General features: G+C 41.4%; 1 protein-coding gene across 1 annotated transcript; it reads left to right on the forward strand.

Moving 5' to 3' along the window:
• Positions 1–3: 3 nt before the first annotated feature.
• Positions 4–11,049, forward strand: adamts15a (ADAM metallopeptidase with thrombospondin type 1 motif, 15a). The gene is made up of 8 exons (XM_032533940.1): positions 4–1,201; positions 5,520–5,652; positions 5,774–5,941; positions 8,239–8,522; positions 8,631–8,808; positions 8,906–9,078; positions 9,825–10,000; positions 10,130–11,049. Exons 1-8 carry the CDS (start codon positions 266–268, stop codon positions 10,917–10,919), a joined length of 2,838 nt encoding a protein of 945 aa, XP_032389831.1. The 5' UTR covers positions 4–265; the 3' UTR covers positions 10,920–11,049.
• The last annotated feature ends 7,761 nt before the right edge of the window (positions 11,050–18,810 follow it).

The raw sequence follows: 18,810 nt of genomic DNA on the forward strand, positions 1-18,810 counted from the left end.
TTTTTACACATGCTGAAAATGCATAAAGTCCACAGACGGCAGCAGTCGACTCAGCACACACAGGTGGAGAATGGGAATGGGTCATGACCAGGAGGAGTTTGCACTGAGTGGACTTGCACGACCTGCATTGTTTTAGAATCATGCGCATTGGAATATACTCTTCATCCTGATCTGTGGCTCTCACCGCTTCCATTGAGCTTGCAGATTAAATATCGTTTGGTTTCTCTGGTTGTCATTGCATTCGTTCTTGAATGCAAACATCGTCATGTTTATCAGAACAACTTTTCTCCTCTACTTTGTGATCTCACTCTCAAAACTTGTCCGTTGCATGGAAAGTGAACTTTGTTTCCCAATTAGATTGGATAACCACAACCAAGACAGGGGGGGATTTGACAACGACGCGGATATCCTTAATGGAAAATGTGTCCTAAAAATACGAGCTTTCCAGCAGGAATTAGAGATCAATTTACACCAGGACTCGAACTTCATTGCCCCTTCCATTTCTAACCAAGGCGCATTTTGGCTCTCCAACACCGATGTCCCCACTGACCTGAGCCGGTGTTTTTACTCCGGATATGTGAATACTGACCCACTTTCTTATGCTGCTTTGAGCCTCTGTAAGGGTTTACAAGGTGCATTTGGCTTCCAAGGCTGGGAATATTTTATCAGCCCGGTGCAAAATGACACCACAAGCGCAGAACGTGCGCACATCATCCGGCGCAGAATCAGCAACAACCTGAAGCTCAATTCAACCTTTAGGTGCGCAGTGAACAGCGATATAAGTCTGCAGGTTGCGCAATCGTTGGAGAAATACAAGCGACTAATAGATGACAACAATGTGACCGAAACGATGCTAAAGAGGATGGGGAGAGCCAAAAGGTTCGCTTCAATCCCCAGGTACGTTGAGACGCTCGTTGTGGCGGACGAGTCCATGGCGCAGTTCCATGGAGATGACCTAAAACATTACCTCTTGACACTGATGTCAGTGGCAGCGAGGCTCTACAGACACCCCAGTATACTCAACTCTATCAGCATCGTAGTGGTGAAGATCGTGATTATATCCGAAGAGGACAAAGGACCCAAGGTGTCCGGGAACGCAGCCATGACGCTGCGAAACTTTTGCACTTGGCAAAAAAAGATGAACAAAAACAACGACAAGCAGCCAGATTACTGGGACACGGCAATCCTTTTCACAAGACAGGTAACAATGCTTTTTCTTTTTCTTTTTAAATAGGGTCTGAGGTAACACGATAGAACGTGGTATTTTAGCAAGCGTAATTACGCATAGAAATGCGTAAATCTGATCACATTTCTCAGAAAATACCTTTTTTCGTCCCTGTGTTCTAAAGTAATGAGGTCATAATAATGATTTAAAAAATCATTCATGGTGTCTTTTGTATGTAAATTATGTCTGATGTTTGATAAGAGATGAACTTGGTTCACCAAATGCTGTAGACTGTTATTGGCAGGCTTCCTCCTAACCACTCCTGCTGAGTAAGGTAATTGGTTTGTTCTCAAAACAGACTCTCCACCTCTGTTGAACTCAGGGAGCAGGCACTCAGTGAATATCCAATCCATTAATTCCATCACAGCTTTGACACTGAGGCTGGGTCACTGAGGAAATCACTTGAGCTGAACAGAACAAAGTCTTGATTGCTCTTCATGGATCCTTAGAGTGTAGTTTTATAGACTTGGCACACAACTCCGAGTTCTCTCTGCACTCCTAAATATTTGGCAGATGACACCGGGTAGGAGATGAAGTCATTGCTTACTATCATTGGTCAGTGTGTTTGATTGATTTATTTTTACATTGATTTATGATGGCCACTTTGATTTAGATTCGACATTGAAGATTGGAAGAAAGTAGACAAATCAGCAGATACATATTTATGTTTGGATATAGTTCAGTCTGCGGGTCAACTCCAGATGCAATTACACTCTCAAAGCTGCCACCAGAAGAATTAAAGAGTCAAATGTAACTGATTGGCTTTTGGCCAATGTCACTAACAGTCCACAACACATGATGCTATCAGACCTCAGATAAATGCTTGTTTTAATTGTAACAATGCCAAATTAAAGTGCCACCAGGGACGCATTAGTCAGTTTCTCATTTCTCTTAGCCGTTCCCATTCTTCCTCCAGCTGTGGGTTTTCCAGCCCTACCCAGCACCTTGCCTGATCCTCATTAAACAGGCCCCTGAAGGGAGAGATGGAGGGAGCGGGGGAGTGATATAGGAGGGGGAAGGTTCCTATGTGCATGTCAGAGATGTCAAATCCCTCCACGTTTCTGACCCCACCTGCTTTCCCCAAGTCTGACACAAGCTGCAGTCAGCCAGCAGTTGCTTCTTTACAACACATTCTTCACTCACTGTCACACACTCTTTCATTCATTCCTTTTGCTGTAAGGACCCTACATAGTATGTTCTTCCCATTTAGCATTGACACCTCAAAGTATTTCCATACAGAAACAAAATCTAGGGTGTTACCAGGTTTTGTGGTCATAAGCTTAATATGCAGAGTTGGTGTTGTAAACTCTGTAGCTAGTTTAGAAGTCCCCATTCTACTGCACTGGACCTGCCTACAAACAGTGAGTCATGTGGCAGTAATCTGCATTATAAAAAGACCGCTGTTAAGGGATTCAGACATTGTTTGAGTTAACATTATATTGGACTAAATGAATGACCTATACTGTAACAAGTAATGTATTTCAGAAGAAGCTACATTTGCCAGGATTGGTCTAACAAAGAAAATTTGGCTCAAACACTTGAGTGAAAAACAGGTTCCTGCTAAATTATGCCTAAACTGTATGAGAAAAACTAAATGGCTATAAATGAGTAAATATTGTCACAGTGTAAGTGCACAGAGCAGAATTTAGAGTGCACAACAAGCAAAAAAATGTAAATGTTTACCTCACCTCATGTATCACCATCCATCAAACCAAGCTTATCTCGGTACAGCAGAAGGAATCTATATGCTTGTATTGACCCATTGATATTTCAGCTTAATTTATGAATAAATATATTTTTAAGCTATCTATCTAATCTATCTAATTTTTGCACTCTCCTTAATAAACGAACACACAAGATTGTTTTGGCCTTTTTAACACTATGTGCAAAACATGCAGACTCTCAACACTTCAAGTGCTCCAGTACAAAATACGAGAGACCTAACAAATAAGACCATTGTGTAAAATGGTGTTTGTTAAAATCTGAATAACATGTATTTTTTTACCAAACCTTTTGCCATTCAAGCCTTTAGTATGCATACATTCGCCCCCCCCCAAAGTTATTTATTTATAATATTTTACACTAGCTTCAGATATCAAATAAGATGTCTGCACACATGCCCACTGATAATAGAGCATTCTTTACTGCAAATCAGCAAAGGTAAAAAAGTCAGTCCATCTTCTGTTAATTCATGACTGGGTGACTTCAAATTGGTCAGTTTAGTCAGTGGTGATGTTTTGGTTTACTGTGCCCTTCAATGGGCATTTAAGGCGGCCCATTGTCTGGTGTTTACCAGCCCACAGTGCAATTTGTTGGTTTTATGAAGACCAACTCGGAGATGTCCAGAGGGAACCGCAGTTGTCTTTAAACTCTCTAGCCAGCATGATTGTTGTATAATGAATGTTGCAAGTTTACTCAGTTCATTAAGTTAAACAGAATGTTTATTGTATGTGAAAATTCAGTCTCCAAAAGACCTAAACTTAACTGTAGATTTGATGTATTTATGTTGAAACTGGGAGAGAGGGGTGGTTGTACTTAAGCTCAAAGCATGTTTGGCTTTCCTAAAATGATAGATAAGGGGTTGAAAAAAAAGGAAGTACTCCCAAATATGTCCGGACGTCGTAAACTGACTTATTTTTCCACTCCTACTAGTCTATAGTTTTAAAAAGTACCAACTGAAACTCTAAGCAACATGACAGTTATGAATGTTTCACCCAAAACACAAAGTGGCCAGATGATAGTTATGTGCATTGAAATCTGTACAAAAAATTAAAATAGAAATATTTCTTTGCTGAGATAACTTGCATAGTTTTTAAAATTACAGAAAGAAAAAAATTATAAATGTGCACTGGATATTTACATATTAATTTTTGCTCATAAATGGCCCGAGCGTTCTGATGTCGTCTGCACACATACACATCTGGACTAGATTTACACTGGCCAACAATTGTGGTTTATTCTAGGAATGATTTGTCATAGCACTTGAGGTCTTCACTTGGCACTGTGTTCTGTGTGTACATCCAGTGTCAAGGAGGTGCTGTGTGGCATTAACCTAGTGCTATGCTTTCTCTCTAATAGCTGACCACCATTGGGTTTCTGTGTTTCTGGTATGTAGAGACTGTTTAGGAGCCGGGCAGATGGGTGGCTCTCTGTGGCGGTTACTGCCTAAGTTGTCCTGTAATTAGGAGGTTCAGCTCCAAATGGATACTCACTAAGATCTGGGTCAAAAAACCTTGTGGTGGAGAATTAGGTCATCTGGAAACTGCTCTGGCATGGAACTGTTATGATTGGGGACAGTTACATTACCTAATAGAAGAAGGTGTGCTCTAAACACTGTTGCCCACTGAAAGACTTAAAAACCTGGCGCTGGAATACCTGGCTTAACAGTATTGGATCTTTTCTCAATCTCAAGACAACAAACCTTAGTGTAATGGCAACAAGTGAATTTAAAGGATAATTCCAGTTTGTTATCATCACTAAAAAGAAGCCAGACAGGACCATAGACTGTTAAAAATAACGGACATAGCGTTGGTGATGTCGCCCATGGGTGTGTTGACTGCCGTTTTGAAGCCAGGAGTTTGCATTTTGGGCATCGCCATCTTGGTATTTTGGAGCCAGACGTGACCATATTTGGACAAAAGGGCGGAGCTGGGGAGGAGGACGCATCTAAGCCAGTGTTGTTTATGGTTTCAATGGCGCTGCCCTAAGCTAAACGCAAAAGATGGAAAGCCATGTATTTAGAGCTTTCTGACGCGAGTCATCCAGCTGAGATTTGCCAGCAGGTAAACATGGACCTCTGGGTACTGGCAATGTTCATCTGCATGCATCGCAGTACACAGAGCTGGTTATAAAGAGGGCAGACTTTCCCATAAATTAACAGCTAACGCTAGCGCTAGCTGGCTAGCTTGGCTGGCAAAACGCTAAACCAGACAGTTTCAGGTAACCAAAATGTTTATTAACTTTAATAAAGTGAAATCACACAGTGAGAAGGTCAAAGTCAAGAGACATTTATAGAAACCAACTTCTATTTGGAGCCAGTAGAGCTGCCCCCTGCTGGAAAAGAGACAGAATGCAGGTTTAAGACACTTCTGTATTGGCTTCGCCTTTCAGATTCAGGAGTGGCCACTTGGACAGGACAAGAAGCAGAAACAGTTGCATTATCAATGTCAAATCTAAAATTTGAGACTCAAATTGTAACAAATTGCAGTTCTTTCAGGGCACCGTTCTTCTGGCTTTTTCTCTAGTTCTGACACGCCCAGATTTACTAATGCAAAATATTGTTTTTTTTGTCCAGGACCTGTGTGGAGCCTCCACCTGTGACACGCTTGGCATGGCGGATGTGGGCACCATGTGTGACCCCAAGAGGAGCTGCTCTGTGATCGAAGACGACGGCCTACCTTCGGCCTTCACCACTGCTCACGAGCTTGGTGAGCCAGCACCATACACCATTCAATACACATTAGTACTGTAATATTTCTTATAGTGTCACAAATAAAAGTATCTGTGTATTCATTAAAGACATCTGACAACTCATTCCCCTCTCCACAGGACACGTGTTCAACATGCCACACGACAATGTGAAGGCCTGTGAGGGCGTGTTTGGGAAACTGCAAGACAACCACATGATGTCTCCCACTCTCATTCAGATCAACCGCACCAGCCCCTGGTCCCCCTGCAGTGCTGCTATCATCACTGAATTCCTGGACAGCGGGCACGGTGAGTTTCCACGAACCCTGACCCCTGTGTTTGACTGCGAGCAGCCTCCTAGTGTGTTTGATGTGGGAAGCCATAGTCATGGTAGACAAAACTATTACACACAATTATTAAAGGGTTACATCACAGATTGTACACATCAAAGTCTGTTAACACGTCTTGGGGAGTGCTACTGCATTTCAATCAGGACAGACTTCATTTGGAGTCTTTTGCGATTAGACCCCATTGCGACGTGGTGTATTTAGGGTAGAAGTACTGTGATTAGTTCAGGTTATTTATAATTAGAAAGAAGAGAGTTTATCAGAACTCTGTAGCTCACTCCTCATCTGTGCTTGAGGCTAGCAGCTCGAGGCTACATTAGCCACGACTGGCATAACACACGGAAGACCAGATCTCTGATTCTGCTGCATCAATTTAGTTGACTTTACGTTTTATTTTAAACTTTCCATCGTGAATCCGGTAATGTTTTAGCAGTCCACCAACAGTGCTTAACATCATGTAGTTAGGTGTTGATCACCTTAGGAGAGCACATGCTCATTGTATTATTCATACAATGAGAGCCTTTACCGCTTAGGGTTCTGTTTGTCAGTGCGTTAAGATATGCCATCCAGTCGCTGAAGAGGAGCAAGCTCTTCTTTTGACATTTGCTGGGTTTTACTCTTGATTTGCAACATGACTGAAATCATTTGAGGTAAATGCAAGTGAGAGCATAATTGAATTTCAGTGTCAGTCCCACTTTTTTGCAAATTTGACATCTGCCTAACCTCCTATAGCACCATGCTCACAGAAAGAAATGAGCAAATGCCAAAAAGAAATTCATTCGGTTGGATACAGATTGTTTGCCAAGCAGGCCAGACCACAGGACTTGGCCTCGGAGCAACGCTAAACGTTTATTTTAAAACTGCCCCCACATCTGTCCCAAATTAGAGAGCTTGTTCTGAGGAGAGTCGCCACAGTGGTTTGGACAGAGGGGTGTATCTGCCCAATGTTTCCCATGCAGGTTTTCTCTAAATAGACAAACTTTATGCGTCTTTCTGTCTATTTATTGGATGGTCTGAGAACAAAAGAACACAAACTGGTCTACAGCGAGACACAGAAGAACATGTTTGACTTGACAGGGAGTGATTTCTATCTAACAATGTTGTAACTTAGTTTTTTCTGGCTGTTATATCTCTAGACTTTAAAAAGCTTTCAAAAAGTAGGGAGAGAAAATTAGTTGTAATCTGTTAATTTACACACACACACACACACACACACACACACACACACACAAAATACCATCTTTTGTTTCCGATAATTGCTCTTTGGAGAGAGATTAGGTTCAGCGTATCCAGTGAAGAGGGACTTGTTTTTACAGTATTGTACTATCAGTTAATCAGTGCGATTCTCCTGCCAAATTTGCGGTGAAATGGAAGGAAACAAATTTGCCACCACATACAGCTCATTCACTCACTGCCTTATTATCTTTTATGAATTTACCGCAACACGAATGGAATAATAAATAGTTCCAAGAGAGCGGAGCCAGTTTTTCCCCCAGTGCAAATGACTTGTATTGGATGTGTAAATTCCCCATGAAGGTGAGAAGCTGTGTGATAAAAACCTCCTCCTGGAAACCTTTTCATCCAGAGACATTGATCTTTCAGGTTTCCAAGCACCTGCTCGTCAAACTCCTCCTATTATTAGCCTGTTCCTGGAAAGGTTTCTGTGTCATTTATTGTAAATGGATTCTATGCCTTTGACCTTCGAACTGCTTGCCTGTCATTTTGGTTTAAAGCTAAGATTTCAAGATCAGATCTACAAGTTTAAGATTATTCTAGTAGAACTTTATCCCTCGGTGGGATCAAACATAAGAGGACGAGCTTGAGGGTTTTAAAGGAGAGTTTGAGGTGGGGGTGGGGGTGGAGGAAGGGGTGGCTGTGTGTGGGGCTCGTTAATGCATGTGTGTGTTGTATGTCGGTGTTTGGTATGTGGCATAAACTGCACACACTGCATCAAGCTGTACTTTTACTTCAAAGAGCCCAAATCCCACGGACAATGGTTGCTTACTGCCTCCAACCCACAATCCCACCCACGCACAATATACACACACACACTTTATGAAAAGGATAATGGAAATATTGATGCAGAAGTATAGAATGCATTTTTCATGATTTTGAGAAAATATTTTGGTGAAATGTTGGCACTTACTTTAACAAATGGGTGCAACTGCTCAGAGTTGGGAAAGACAAGCAATAAAACCAGAGATGACAGTTGATATTGCTTTAGTGTGTTGCTCACTTTTTTTTAATCTCCTCTTCTAGGTGAATGTTTGCTTGACCAGCCTCAGAAACCATTGGTCCTCCCTGACGTGATGCCGGGAACATCCTACGTCCTCGACCGTCAGTGTGAGCTCGCGTTCGGAGAAGGCTCCAAGCCCTGTCCCTTTATGCAACCACCATGCGGCCGTCTGTGGTGCACAGGAAAATCCAATGGCCATTTGGTGTGTATGACTCGGCATTTCCCCTGGGCAGATGGCACCCACTGTGGGGACAATCGGGTTTGCGACCGGGGGGTCTGCTCTGACAAACATGTCCAAAATGTGAAGGTAAGGACTGTGTTCTTGAAATGAACATTTACCATAACTGGGTTGTGACTAAGGATGGTCTTTGTAGTCATACATTCTGTAATATTCAACCTGTTTGTGTATTTCCAGGTGGACGGCCGCTGGGGGAAGTGGGGCCCGTTTGGATCCTGCTCACGCACATGCGGAGGTGGCGTCCAGCTGTCTAAAAGAGAGTGTAACAACCCGGTTCCGTCAAATGGGGGTAAATACTGCCAAGGAGTTCGGGTCAAATACCGCTCCTGTAACCTGAACCACTGCCCTGACACAGGTACAAGGTGTTAAAAGCTGACAACCATATCAAACGCTTTCACTAGAGCGTTTCCACCTCTCACCTCCTGTACGCTCTCTCCCTCCCCTCTGTGTAGGTAACACTTATCGTGAGGAGCAGTGTGCAACCAGTGGCCGCAGTTTCAACAGTAACCGCATCGACCCCTCTGTGGTATGGGTACCCAAGTACTCTGGAGTGTCCACCGATGACAGGTGTAAACTCATCTGCAGGGCCAATGGTACTGGCTACTTCTATGTCCTGGCACCCAAGGTAAAAAGATGAACAGAAGATATTTGATTGTTGATTGGACAAAAGTCTGAAGAAATTAAGATTTTGAGATATGAGGCCAAGATAGGAAAATGTGAATATTTGTCAGCCAGCTGCCTCTGGTCTAAGTGCAAAGAGTAAAGGTGAGGAAGAGGACAGTTTGTTTCTTTCAGATAACAGGGTGTAGAGTGAGCTTTAGCAGCAGTGAGGCAGACTTCTCACTTCACTCTATCATACTGGCTTAGGAGGAGTAGATAAGAGTGTTCAGGGGACACATAGCTCGGATTCACAGAGCAGCTGAATGGTTTAACCACAGTCATGAATTTGAACCAAAAATTAGTTCACAGTACTTTCTGTGTACAGTTTAGTGTAAAACGTGAGCTGGAATTTGGTTCATTTGGTGCCAGACACACCTTAGGATGAAAAAGTGTCTGTGTCAAGGAAACCCAAAAGCATTAACTTAACTTTTCTGTCACATACAGTATTTGCAGACAGACTAGCAGTGAAGTTGATTTAGTTGTCAGTCACAAGTATTTTAACAACCTGGAATAAAGATAAAAAGCACACTCACAGGGAGGGACTGGCATATTAGATAGTAATTATCAGTGTATGTTGGATGCTCTGTTGTGTTTGCTTTTTGTGATTAAAGACTTTATTTATTTATTTCTGCACTGTATAGTATATGAATAGCATAGTATAGTAATATAGTATATAAAAAGCTAACCTCATAGTGTCTTTGTACACTCCAGGTGGTGGATGGGACTCCATGTTCTCCAGATTCCACAGGAGTGTGTGTACAGGGGAAGTGCATTAAGGCTGGCTGTGATGGAAAAATTGGCTCCACCAAGAAGTTTGACAAGTGTGGAATCTGCGGAGGTGATAGCAAGGGCTGCAAGAAGGTGTCGGGACTCTTCACAAAGCCTGAGTGAGTGAAGCCCACATTGTCACGGGATATTGCTAACATCATTCTTATTTCCCCCTTACTTAAACATGATAGCATTATCAACTCCACTATTATAAGCTCTGATTAACTCGAATATGTTTTGGCATACAGGCATGGCTACAACTTTGTCGTCATGTTACCAGTGGGCGCAGCCAACATTGACATCCGTCAGCGAGGGTACAAGGGAATGATGAGTGATGACAACTATCTGGCGGTTAAAAACAGCAAGGGCCACTACCTGCTCAATGGGAACTACGTAGTGTCAGCTGGAGAGAGGGACATCATTGTAAAGAGAAGCCTGCTGCGCTACAGCGGCACAGCAGGCCTTTCCGAGACCCTGCAGGCCGTGAAGCCCTTGGGAGAATCCCTGACTGTTGAGGTGCTGTGTGCAGGCCAGATGACGCCGCCTCGCATCCGCTACTCCTTCTACCTCGCCCGTCAGACCAAGGAGGACAAGACTCTGAAGAAGGAGGGTGTAAACTCCCATAATAGTGTCCTGGCTGAGGATAGTGTCAAGGAGAAGGGGGGAGACAACCTGAAGAAGTCTTATAGCAAGGAGGATCCCGCTCTTGGGAAATGGATATCCACAGGTTGGGACAAGTGCTCAGTGACCTGTGGCAGTGGGATCCAGAGGAGGATGGTGCAGTGTCTGAGACCAGATGGAAAACCAGGATTGGACTGTGATCCTTCACAAAGACCCTCAGCCACCAGAGTTTGTGGAGACCCTTGTCCTGAGTGGCATATTGGGCAGTGGTCCCCTTGCTCCAGAACCTGTGGGAAGGGTTTCAAGAGACGACCGTTGCACTGCAAAACCCAAACTGGGCATCTGCTCCCAAGGGACCACTGCACTGGCTTACGCAAGCCACAGGAGCTGGACTTCTGTAACCTAAGGCCTTGCTAGTGACTAAAACCTATAAACTACAATTGTTCTTATGTTTTAAATGGACCAAATTGAATCCACCTGCAAGTATCACACACACTGTGGCTATCAGGTGCAGATTTTTCCACCCTGCATCATGGGACACTTGCTTGGAAGAACAACAAGAATATTGTGAGGAAAGTGAAAGCCGCAGGATAAAGGCTAGATTACTTTTCACACTGCCATCACTCTGACTTGAAAAGACATATCCAGGTCTAACTCTGACGGCAAAATATCATGATAGAAGGTCAGATAAAATGTAATTAAGTCCCTTGTACTGTCAGCAGATACAGAATGCCCATTTGCAAACAGTCTACCTTATGAGTCTGGAACCCGTTCCGTGTCATAATATTTTAACTGTTAAGGTTTGAAAGTTTTAGTTGAGCCTTGCAAATACATCAGTGAAGCCTTCTGGGCTGTCCAAAAACTGACTCCATTCATTTAAAAAAAAAAAAATATATATACCAGGATTACTTTTTACAAACTGGACAAAACACAATGTCCATTATACTTTACACAGATATGGACAATCCATTTTAAGATTAACATTATGTGTGTTCTTCATCTGCCATATTTTAGGTGTTTTTTCAGGGAATATTTTAAAATCTAAAGTATCCTGGTTTTAACACACTTTCTGTGCTGCTGTTGCATTGTTTATTTTTTTTTTTTTAAATATGTTGGTTAACAGTTCTAGCAAATCAAGGTTGATACAACATTGGATAGATTCCTACAGTAACAACCACTGCATTTGTTAACAAGTTCTACTCCTAAAACTTTTACAGAAACAATGAAAGAAAATGACGATGCAGCCAGTATTTCTCCTCCAAACCTAGGAAGCTGTAGACATTGAAGTCTGCAACTTCACTCAGCTCCAGTCATAACAGTTTAAACTGAATCTAGAAACTAGAATCTGACGTCACACTGGTGGCTTTCATGACTGATCTGACTAAACAAAGCAGGGCAGGAGACAATGGCCAGTGGTCCCTGTCAGCTGGTGTGGCCGCCAGCTAAGGGATTTTATCAGGCTGCACCCAACGCTGCACTGCTCATCTGAAGTAAGGGCTTAGCCTGATATCACACACACAAACACACACACACACACACACACACACACACACACGCACACACACACACGCACACACACGCACACACATACGCGTTTAATTCCCGCCACCTGTATTCAGCATGTTTGATCGCTTTCTTCATTTCCTTTATTATTAAAGTGCAACAATTGTCTTCTCAGTTCACAATGTTCAGCCATGTTGAGTCATGCCTGTCTGGCACAGTTACTGCAGATAATTTATTATCAATGAAATGATAAGGCGGAGAGGGGGAGAAAAACTGGCAAGCCCTCTGTTATGCTGTGCAGAATGTGTGTTTTCCTGGATCTCCTTGTTCATGCCTCACAGCCAAGCCAAGCTGAACACACACACACACACCACACACACACACACCACACACAAAACACACCAAACACACACCACACACCACACACACACACACACACACACACACACACACACACACACACACACACACACACACACTTGCTGAAATCCTGTAATTCATTATATTCTTGTTTTGTTTCTTAAAGGGGCCACATTGTCTAGTCCAACATCCAACTACGGGATGGATCCTGCAGTTGTTAGATAATTATTTTTATTTTAATCAGCTTTTGCACTTTGTACAGCAAAAGAAACCAATGACCTACATGGGCTGTATTGTATACTATGTATATATTTATTCAGCTCTGTGCAAAAAAGTAATGTAAATACTTTTTAAATCTTTTTTTACACAGGCATTTGTAATTGTCTTTGACTACAGTGTATTTATTCCAAAAATAAAGCCATTTATGTACAGTTATAACTAATATTGCATTTTTCTTCCAGTTTAGAAGAAGTCTCCAAACTAATCCTGCCTTGTATTGACCAAAGTTAGAAAAACAGTAGCTAGCTAATGTTATCATTACCTAGCTACTGCGCATGTGTGACTCCCAACAAAGATAGTCTAGAAGTGAGATGTCTCACTCTGTAGCTGAAACAGAGACCCAAACACACAGGTTGAAAAGAAGATCTGCAGCAATGTGCAGTATGACAAAAAAAATGTTTTTTTGAAAATGAAACCATGTAAACCTATTCATGTGCAACCTCAAAATACAATTATGAACCTGAAAATGAGCATAATATAGGCACTTTAAGTTTATTAGCTCAGACAGCTATATCTTCCTCTAAGTTGAATAGACCAAATGCCAGGGGGAGTAAAAAGCACAGTACAAGAAAATAGAGAAGTTCAGAGAGCTAACGTGTCTGACTAGAGCTAGCCCAGCTAACTAATGTGTTCAAAGCATAGACCGTATATACAGTCTATGGTTCAAAGTCACTACGTCAAGCTTCCAGAATCAAACATATCAAACACATACATAGCAATAACATCTTTTAAAAGTTAAAGAAAGTCCAGTTGCCCTTGAGTTAGCAATTCTAGATTATACTAACCTTCATATGACTTCTGGGGGACATGTATCTTTCTTTTTCACTTTATAATTCTGCATTTAAATCCTAAGACTTCAAGACTTTCTGAGCCTTCTAAGTTTAAGGAAGCCACATTTGTCCATAAGCTCTAGAACGTTTGCAAGAATGCCGAATACACTAAAAGCCTTTCTTCAGTTGAAGTAATGCATAGTTTTTGCCAAAAATCTATAATACCGCCAGAGGGAGAAGAATGAACTCATGCTGAGTAAACTTATAGCAAGGGTCAGCATTAAAATTAAACAGATGAAAGAGAGGAAGCAGAGTAAGTGTGGCCTATAAAACATGTGCCAGAACATAAGCCCAAGCTTTCTGCTTCCTCTCTGTGAAATATCCATATTAATTACCGGCTCTCACATGTGCAACCACAGTAACTGCATAGGTGAGATGGGGGGCCAGCATGCCTTAGCAGTTCCATGTAGCCTATGAACTCTACTTTGCCGTGCATTTGTTTCACGGTCAACATTTCAGATATGCAACTACAGATATTTTCCACCGGTTGACGTGGACTCATTCTCCTTGTCTACGTCTGTGACCAGTCCAAAAATGCAGCTGTGTGTGAGAAAGTGGAAATTTTGAATTATGTGGTTCTGGCATGATGATGCATGTCTGAGGACTTTGAGAAAAAAGGTCAGAGTCGAGCATGGAAGGTCTTGTGTCAGACCTCTTTTTTTTTTTTTTTACTTTTTGAGAAGGAAGGGATTTGTCAAAAAGGCTTCATAGGATGACCTACATATGAGCAAATAGAAGAAAACCTGGAGAGGAGCCAATGGAAATATTTATTTGTTCCCCTAGTTGCCTCTTGCCTGAGTTTATATTCATATCTAGTTGCAGATTTGATGGCTTTAATTGAGCCAGACCTTTTATGAAAAAGAATGTTTGGCTTCACCAGCTCTCTCAAATGAAGCTTTTGATTGGGAAAAATAAACTTCATACATCGGGAGCCCTATGTTATATTCTAAAACCAAGGATTAATGGTCTCTAAAACAGTGTGTAGTTTATGTAGTACACATTTCCATTTGAGTAATACTAACTTTTATAGGACAGAACATTAGCAACATGAATTCTCCAATGTAGGAAGAGGAGGAGGATAATGGACCAAGATTCCTTCAGTCCTTCCAAAAATGATTCCAGAAAATTACAATTTGTGTCTTTTTTTATGTAGTTTTGGTCATAATTTCTCGGAGTAGCATTGCCTTCCTAGGTTTTGAAAAAAACTTATTTTAAGAAGAAAACAAAGGTGAACAGAATTCCTGACCATACTGCCCTTTGTAAACATCCATCTTTGCCACCTTGCCATCTTTACTGTAATTACGATATGTGTGCACACTACATGTGTAATACAACATTTGCCATAGACATTTTAGCTTTGGTTGCATGCAGGTAAACTGTAGAATTGGTACACATTGTCCGAAATGCAATCTTAGAACCCACCAGCTATTGTCTTACAACAATTTAGCTTTTTATTTTGTCTGCATTTACACACAGATATCTGGTAAAAGAGATGTTGTGCTAATCAGACCCGGGGCCCAGAAGAGAAAGTAGTTGGCCAAGATAACCGCTGGCTACACCGGAAAGCACGTCCCAAGGATGGCAAAGCCACGTCCTGCCCTACTCGGCCTCTCCCTGGCTTACTCTGGTATTCTTACCCTAACCAATCTCAGTCCTCATGCCTAAACCTAACCAATCCAACCAATAAAGGCAACAAGTACTAGCAAATCAGAGGCAGAGGAGGGCAGGTCATGACTTCGCTATAATAGGAAATGATATGAAGATCAATTGGGTTACGTTAATAAGCACCAAAACTATGTTGTTAGCTTTAGAAAAAGATAGTGACATGGGTTTAAATAATAGTATGTACATTGAATGAATTAATGAAATAATCATCTCAGGGGCCTGTCTTGTTGTGAAGTGGGCATGCCTTGTAACCAGAGAGACTGCAGTTCCTTTCTCAAAACATTGTCTTTTGCCACTAAAGGCTAAATATTTGTTGGGCAGATAGGCCGAGATAGTTTTTTTTACCCAATCTCATTTTATTTTATTGTTGTCGCAGTGTTCCCAGATCTCAGTAATTTCTTTGGTGAGCACAGAGTTATCATAACCAGCCCGAACTACCAAAATAAAGCCAAATTCTTTTAAAAATAAATCTGCATTTACCTTTGTCATTACACAGTAAACCACTAACCTGCTTCTACTTACAGAACTACTATTCTCTACCATTGAATGAGTAGACAAACTTTATTTTATTACTGAAAAATAATAAGTCTTGTTCACTCCCCACTGCTGCAAATGCTTAATATTGCTGGGTCAGCCAGCAGTGCATCATTGCATTTCCTGTTTAATAAAAAACAACCACAACTCCTCATTCTTTTGCTGCCTTTAATAGTTCCCCTACCAAGTACAGGCTTACCCTTAATTGGTAAAACCATTATAAACTAGTGCAGAACTGAGAGTTTCTGTAAGTAATTAGGGCGAGGAACCCAGTGACAAATCTTCTATGTGGCGTCTTCTGTCTGATCAGCAGCAGATTTTTGTTTTTGCAGCTATTGCTGAGTCAGATGGACTGCACACCACAGACCATTTAAAGATATCCACTCTCAAAGAAGTCCATGTGATTCTGTATGGGTACTACATGGAAAGGCCCAATGAGCAGCCTTATTAATGTTCATCTCTGAGGTCTGCTGACAGCTGGAACAGGCTCTTTCTGCAAACAATAGTGATGACAGAGCCACAGCTGACCTCTGCTCATGAACAACTATTCTACCGATTGAGCTTAATGTGGCTGAGTCAAACTGCATGCCACTCTTTTTAACACATTTGCATTTATTTAGTGGTTGTGGTTTCGTTAGCCGACTAACAACAAGTTAAAAGCAATTATCTGAGCACAACAGCATTGAGTCCCCTGTTGCTCTTGAACTGAGTATCTACCAAAAATTAAACTTAGACTCGAAGTTGAGGAGACACAAAATACAAAGCTTAATAGTCCTAATCTTCATAATAATCGTATTAGTCATGCCAATGTCCAGTCTTTACACTTCCGTTTTTGTACAATCAAACCAACAAAATGTAATGTGTTAATTAAAAGTGAACTTTAGAGGTGCCGGATTTTGTAACCTTTGGACAGAGCCATGCTAGCCGTTTCCCCGTTTCCAGTATTTGTCCTAAGCTAAGTTCACTAGCTACTGCCAGTAGCTTCCCATTTAGCATACAGACATAAAATTAGTATCACTCGTCCTATTCAATTCTTTGCCAGAGTAAGATGGGAAAGATCATTTATTTTTCCATATATAATAATTAATGTTGTAATCTGGGATCTATTGGTTTCTTCTTGCTGCCGTTTTGGTTTCATGTAAACATACACTACACTGTAAAACCTTTCACTGTAAATTTACAGTAATATCCTGGCAGCAGCATCGCCAGTAAACTGTTTTACAGTAAGCATACTGTATTTTAAAACTCCACTGCACTTGACAGTAAATACCTGTAATCTGCAACATTCTGCAGATAATGCTATAATATTATTATTTTCTCCCAGAATGCATTGCCACTTACAGTATGATCCTGTAGGACATTAAAACAGTAAAATACTGTGAGATTTTAGCTGTAAATTTACATCAAAGTTTCACAGTGTAGTCATGTGTAAACTTTGCAGGAAAGCTTTCTGATACATTGGTTGATACAGAACTACAGCAGCAGATGACTCAGCATTAAATTCAACAGTGATGGTTGGGTCACCCACTGTAACACTCACCTTTGACATTGCTTGAGGGGAAACGTGTATAAAATAACAAAATCTGCTCTACGTTTTCCCTCTATGTCGTCTGCATTGTGTACTCTAAAAGTTGTGTGTTCAAAAGGTGATAATCTTTGGACCCAATCTGACTGACTGGTTTATAATAGGTTCTTGAAGTAAAAAAATCATAAGAAGGGGCAGAACAGTCAGCTGCAGCGAGTATTTTGGAGATCAGCAGAGATAAACCTCGGACTTCAGTATTAGCTTGTTTGTGTGGCATGTCAGTGTGAGGATAGGGTCCCTCAGGACATTCCTTTGGCCAGAGCTTAATATATTTTAAATCTCAGAGCATTTAAGACAAGTAATGGCCATGTTCTGAACTCAAGCTTTTAGTGTCTGAATGCAAAGCTTTGATAGCATTTGAGACAATGCAGACATTTTAGCGTTTATTTATGATGTTCATGAGATTAAACCAGTGCGAGTACAGACACTAGACACTACAGTAAACAACAGCCTTTTACCTGTTTGCGATGGGAATGAATCGACCTAGTCCCTTTGATGTTGTGTCTGGCATAATTAAGAAAGAGCTTGATTTTACATAGTTGGTAGTATGAGCACACATATAGAGGTTTACTCCTCGACACAAGGGGGACCGGTTTGATTTCAACCTGCGGCCCTTTGCTGCATGTCATACCCCTTCTCTCCCCTTTCACTTCTTCAGCTGTCCTGTCATTAAAGTCCTAAAGTGCCAAAAGAAATAAAAATGTGTTTCTCTCAGTTGGAAGGCAAGTGGTATGATCTCAGTTCCTGTGCAGTCTCACCGTCCTCATAATCATCTTAATCACTGACATTCTTGTTATGATTCTTTTGTTTTTCTGTTTCCTGTTTCTGTCATGTCCTAGTTTCCTCCCTGGGGCCCATGGAAGTAGAATGAAGATATCCAGGATAACTGAAAAAGCGCAGCTTGACTTAGTGGGATCCCCTCATCGTGGCTTAATCAGTTGCACGTTTGCCGAGCCAGGATGAGAAGGTGAAGATATATCAAGCCAGGTGTAGATAGCTGGGATACGTGCACTTTCACTGCTTTCTTAAATAGACCACGGCATCGATAATAGATTTACCGATACAGAAATGGGGAAGACGCATGCAGCACATGTTTCACCCGCTGAGCAGCAGCTTCTGATGGAAAGTAATGAGGAGGTGAAGCATATAATATGAAAATAGGGAAATACGGATATTGTTTTCAAACGGAGAGAAAAAGCCCAACAGACTATAGCAGACCGACTGAATGCATGAGGATTTAAAAAGATCTACTTAGCCTTCTAGTCACTCCACAGTTTTACAAAGTTGTAGGCTACACTGTGTTTTAATTGCTTTTAATATGCTTATTTTATGTGTGTGCATATGTGCCTTATATGTGTGTGTTTTACTGTAATGTGTCTTTGAGTAGCCTACCATGAAAAGCACTATATAAATAAAATGTATTATTTGGCCTACTTTGCCTTAAAAGTGAGCAGAGGAAATTAATGTTCCTCATAAAATCTACCCTAATAACTAGGCTTGATTTCGAACCCTTGCTCACAACACGAGAACATGTTTTACAACCATATGCACA

Source organism: Etheostoma spectabile, chromosome 13, assembly GCF_008692095.1.
Source record: "Etheostoma spectabile isolate EspeVRDwgs_2016 chromosome 13, UIUC_Espe_1.0, whole genome shotgun sequence".
NCBI classification, from domain to species: domain Eukaryota; kingdom Metazoa; phylum Chordata; class Actinopteri; order Perciformes; family Percidae; genus Etheostoma; species Etheostoma spectabile.

What these genes read in the sequence shown, in the direction of transcription:
- adamts15a (XM_032533940.1), top strand. Translation starts at nt 266, where the DNA reads ATGTTTATCAGAACAACTTTTCTCCTCTACTTTGTGATCTCACTCTCA. An exon ending in GAACCACTGCCCTGACACAG is followed by an intron (nt 8,809 to 8,905) that starts GTACAAGGTGTT and finishes CCCTCTGTGTAG; the next exon opens with GTAACACTTATCGTGAGGAG. An exon ending in GGACTCTTCACAAAGCCTGA is followed by an intron (nt 10,001 to 10,129) that starts GTGAGTGAAGCC and finishes TTTGGCATACAG; the next exon opens with GCATGGCTACAACTTTGTCG.